The following is a 3,245-nucleotide window of genomic DNA, read 5'->3' as shown; positions in this document are numbered from 1 at the left end:
CCCCCACCTGCCCCAGACCCCTCCCCTGCAGCACCACTCCAGGCCACTGGAGCCGCATCTGGCCTCTTCCCACCTGCCCTCAGAGTCACCACCAGTGTCTGGCCCCGGTGCCCACACCTGCCTGCAGCTGGGCACAGGGTTTGCTGTGGGACCCTCCCTAGTGGTTCCCACAGGGATTAAGAGGAAGCAGGGCAGGGCAGAGCTGCCCGCTCAGCACCCTACTCCCTCCCCACCAGGGAAGATGTTTAAGTCCCTGGACCTGAGCCTGATTGTGGAGTTCATCCTCATGTTCTACCGGGACAAGCCCATCGACTGGCTCCTGGACCACATCCTGTGGGTGAAGGTCTGCAACCCTGAGAAGGACGCGGTGAGCAGGGGCTGCAGAGCGGCAGGCCGGGCGGTGCCGCTGGCAGCCTCCAGCGTGGCCAGTGTCTGCGGGAGAGCGCCTGACTCAGGACATGGTGCTGCTGGGGGAGGGCCCTGGCCTCGGGGGCGGCGTGAGCTCACGCTTAGCATGGTGCCCGCCCTCCACAGAAGCACTGTGACCGGCAGAAGGCCAACCTCCGCATCCGCTTCAAGCCGTCCCTCTTCCAGCATGTGGGCACGCACTCCTCACTGGCGGGCAAGATTCAGAAACTGAAGGTGGGAGCCGGCTCTGCCTGGGTGGGTGGGCCAAGGGGCAGCAGGGCCGTCCAGGGCACACTCGGCAGCACTGTCTCTCCGGGACTAGGACAAGGACTTTGGGAAGCAGGCGCTGCGGAAGGAGCACATGAACCCCCCGGCCGAAGTGAGCACGAGCCTCAAAACATACCAGCACTTCACCCTGGAGAAGGCCTACCTGCGGGAGGATTTCTTCTGGGCCTTCACGCCTGCTGCGGGGGACTTCATCCGCTTCCGCTTCTTCCAGCCACTGCGCCTTGAGCGGTCAGTGACGCACCCACAGGCCCGCCTTGGGGGAGGGGCAGGGTGGCTACCAGGGTACAGGCCTCACCACAAACTTCTGTGGCCCCAGCAAATGACTCCACCCTCCCCTGCCTCAGTTTGCTTATCTGAAGAGTGGGGTGCATAATGGTAGCTACCTTGTAAAGACTGTCAGGCGGGGCCCAGGGGCCTCAGTGATGCTGCCCATCACCATCCTCCAAGGAGTAAGGCCTGGCTCCCTTGCACAGCCAATGGCTGCCCCTGGTGGTGCCCAGCGTCGCCCAGCACCGGGGCCCAAGCCTGGCCTTTTCTCTGCTGGGCAGTGTGCCTGGGCAGCTCCCACCCTGCAGCAGCTCATAGGCCTGCCTGGCTGCAGGTTCTTCTTCCGCAGCGGGAACATTGAGCACCCAGAGGACAAGCTCTTCAACACTTCTGTGGAGGTGCTGCCCTTTGATGTGAGTGTGGTCGCGTGTGGGTGTGCACTGAGGCCACCTCTCCCACAGCCCTGGCTTCAGCCCCTTGATTTCGCCCCCAGAACCCCCAGTCAGACAAGGAGGCCCTGCAGGAGGGCCGCTCAACCACCCTCCGGTACCCGCGGAGTCCCGATGGCTACCTCCAGATCGGTGAGTGGGGTCCGGCAGGCGGAGGTGGGGGGAGAGGCTGGAGGCTGGGCTGAGCAGGGGTCTCCGGACGAGTTCTCAGCACTGCCGTCCCCAGGCTCCTTCTACAAGGGCGTGGCTGAGGGCGAGGTGGACCCTGCCTTCGGTCCCCTGGAAGCACTGCGCCTCTCCATCCAGACAGACTCGCCCGTGTGGGTCATTCTGAGCGAGGTGAGGCAGGACACGGCAGGGCAGGGAGCACGGAGCTGTTCCGAGTGGCTCCCTGGGGCCGGCTCTGTGGGCCCTGCTGACCCCGGGCCGGCTCTTCCAGATCTTCCTGAAGAAGGCGGACTGACGGAGGACTTCTGAGGACTGGCCCTGAAGCCCAGGAGACCGGGACGTCTTCGCTGCTGCCCCCGCCGGGCCAGATGTGCCCACCCAGCCTGAGGGGTTGTTCCTGGCACCTCTCAGCAGCCTGGGGTTGCCGCTGGCCGGGAGGCCCCAGGAGCTGGTGCTGCCCACCCGCCCGGCCGCGGGAGGAGGCGGTGGTCCCCACACTGTGCCTGAGGCCGGCCTGAGCCGCCCTGAACTGTTCGCAGCTGGCAGGTGGGCTGGAGCCAGGCCGTTTTAGAAGAGCTTTCCCTGGGCGCCTGCGCTCTCCGGCGCGAACACTGGAATGCATATACTACTTACGTGCTGTGTTTTTTATTCTTGGATACATTTGATTTTTTTCACTTAAGTCCACATATACTTCTATAAGAGCGTGACTTGTAATAAAGGGTTAATGAAGTGTGTGCCTCATACCCGGTGCTCTGAGCTCCAGTTGGTGGGGGTGGGGAGCGGGCACCAGGTGATGCCACCTCTGCACAACCCCATTTTCCTGGACTGTCCGGTCCAGGCCGGGGCCACCTTGAAGGGTCTGCATATTGGAAGGTGGGGGCTGCGCGGAACCCCGGCCTTGGCCTTGGAAAGCTGCCCCCTCCACAGGGCCTCCAAGCGCACCCCTAGCTTCCTCCATCCACCCCAGCTGCCTGCGGTGGGGCCTCTCAAACCCAAGGCACCCCCTGCCCGTTCCCCCTTCAAGGGCCGAGGCCCTGCCCTTGTCCACGTCCACGGTGCCAAGGCCTCCATCACCTCCCCACCCTTCTGACACACTGTGGGGACTCCCGCCCATTTCGGGGCCTTTGCACACATTGTCACCTGCTTGCAAAGCTCCTCCCGAGACTGGACTAAAAGTTACTCTTAAGGGACGTTATGGGCGGCCTGCAGATCCTGCCCAGTCGTCCCTCAAGGCACCGGACTTCTGAAAGCGCCTACCACGCTCGCCCTCCCGCCCCCCCCTTCGGAGGCAGGGTGCCCTGAAAACCTACAGTTCTAGACACCGGGGGGCCAGTGCAGAAAGGGTCCCTGATGTCTGGCGTAAAGGCCCGGGAACAGGAATAGGGTGCTGACCGCAGGAGGAGCCATGGGGTGAGCCTCGGGTAGACGGCGCCCTGGGCTGGGAGAGGACGGACCTAGGGCCGGATCGCGGCCCCGCTGGAGGGGGCGAGGGGGGGGACACCCGGGGGCGGCTTTCCTTCCTCGGCCGTCCTCCTCCCCCACCCCCAGGAATCCCACTAGACTGACGGAGAGCGACCCTGACGGACAGAGAGCGCCTTCGGGTCTGGTCGCGAGCACTTTAATTAGAGACTGGGGTGGGTGGGGGGTCCCCTCCCCCCGCCCTCC

The 3,245-nt window shown here is 64.5% G+C and overlaps 1 protein-coding gene across 1 annotated transcript in view; it reads left to right on the top strand.

The window, feature by feature from the left end:
• MGAT4B (mannosyl (alpha-1,3-)-glycoprotein beta-1,4-N-acetylglucosaminyltransferase, isozyme B) overlaps positions 1 to 2,321 on the top strand; it is a 5,605-nt gene extending 3,284 nt beyond the window's left edge. The window contains exons 8-14 of the mRNA XM_006775386.2: positions 237 to 367; positions 535 to 642; positions 731 to 924; positions 1,298 to 1,376; positions 1,457 to 1,544; positions 1,639 to 1,751; positions 1,852 to 2,321. Of these exons, the coding sequence (XP_006775449.1) occupies positions 237 to 367; positions 535 to 642; positions 731 to 924; positions 1,298 to 1,376; positions 1,457 to 1,544; positions 1,639 to 1,751; positions 1,852 to 1,875 (737 nt within the window). The 3' untranslated portion in view covers positions 1,876 to 2,321. The remainder of the gene's footprint in view (positions 1 to 236; positions 368 to 534; positions 643 to 730; positions 925 to 1,297; positions 1,377 to 1,456; positions 1,545 to 1,638; positions 1,752 to 1,851) is intronic.
• Positions 2,322 to 3,245: the final 924 nt, after the last annotated feature.

This window comes from Myotis davidii, unplaced genomic scaffold, assembly GCF_000327345.1.
Source record: "Myotis davidii unplaced genomic scaffold, ASM32734v1 scaffold648, whole genome shotgun sequence".
Lineage (NCBI taxonomy): Eukaryota > Metazoa > Chordata > Mammalia > Chiroptera > Vespertilionidae > Myotis > Myotis davidii.
The sequence above is the reverse complement of the archived record's forward strand: the minus strand, read 5'-3'. Positions and strand labels throughout refer to the sequence as shown.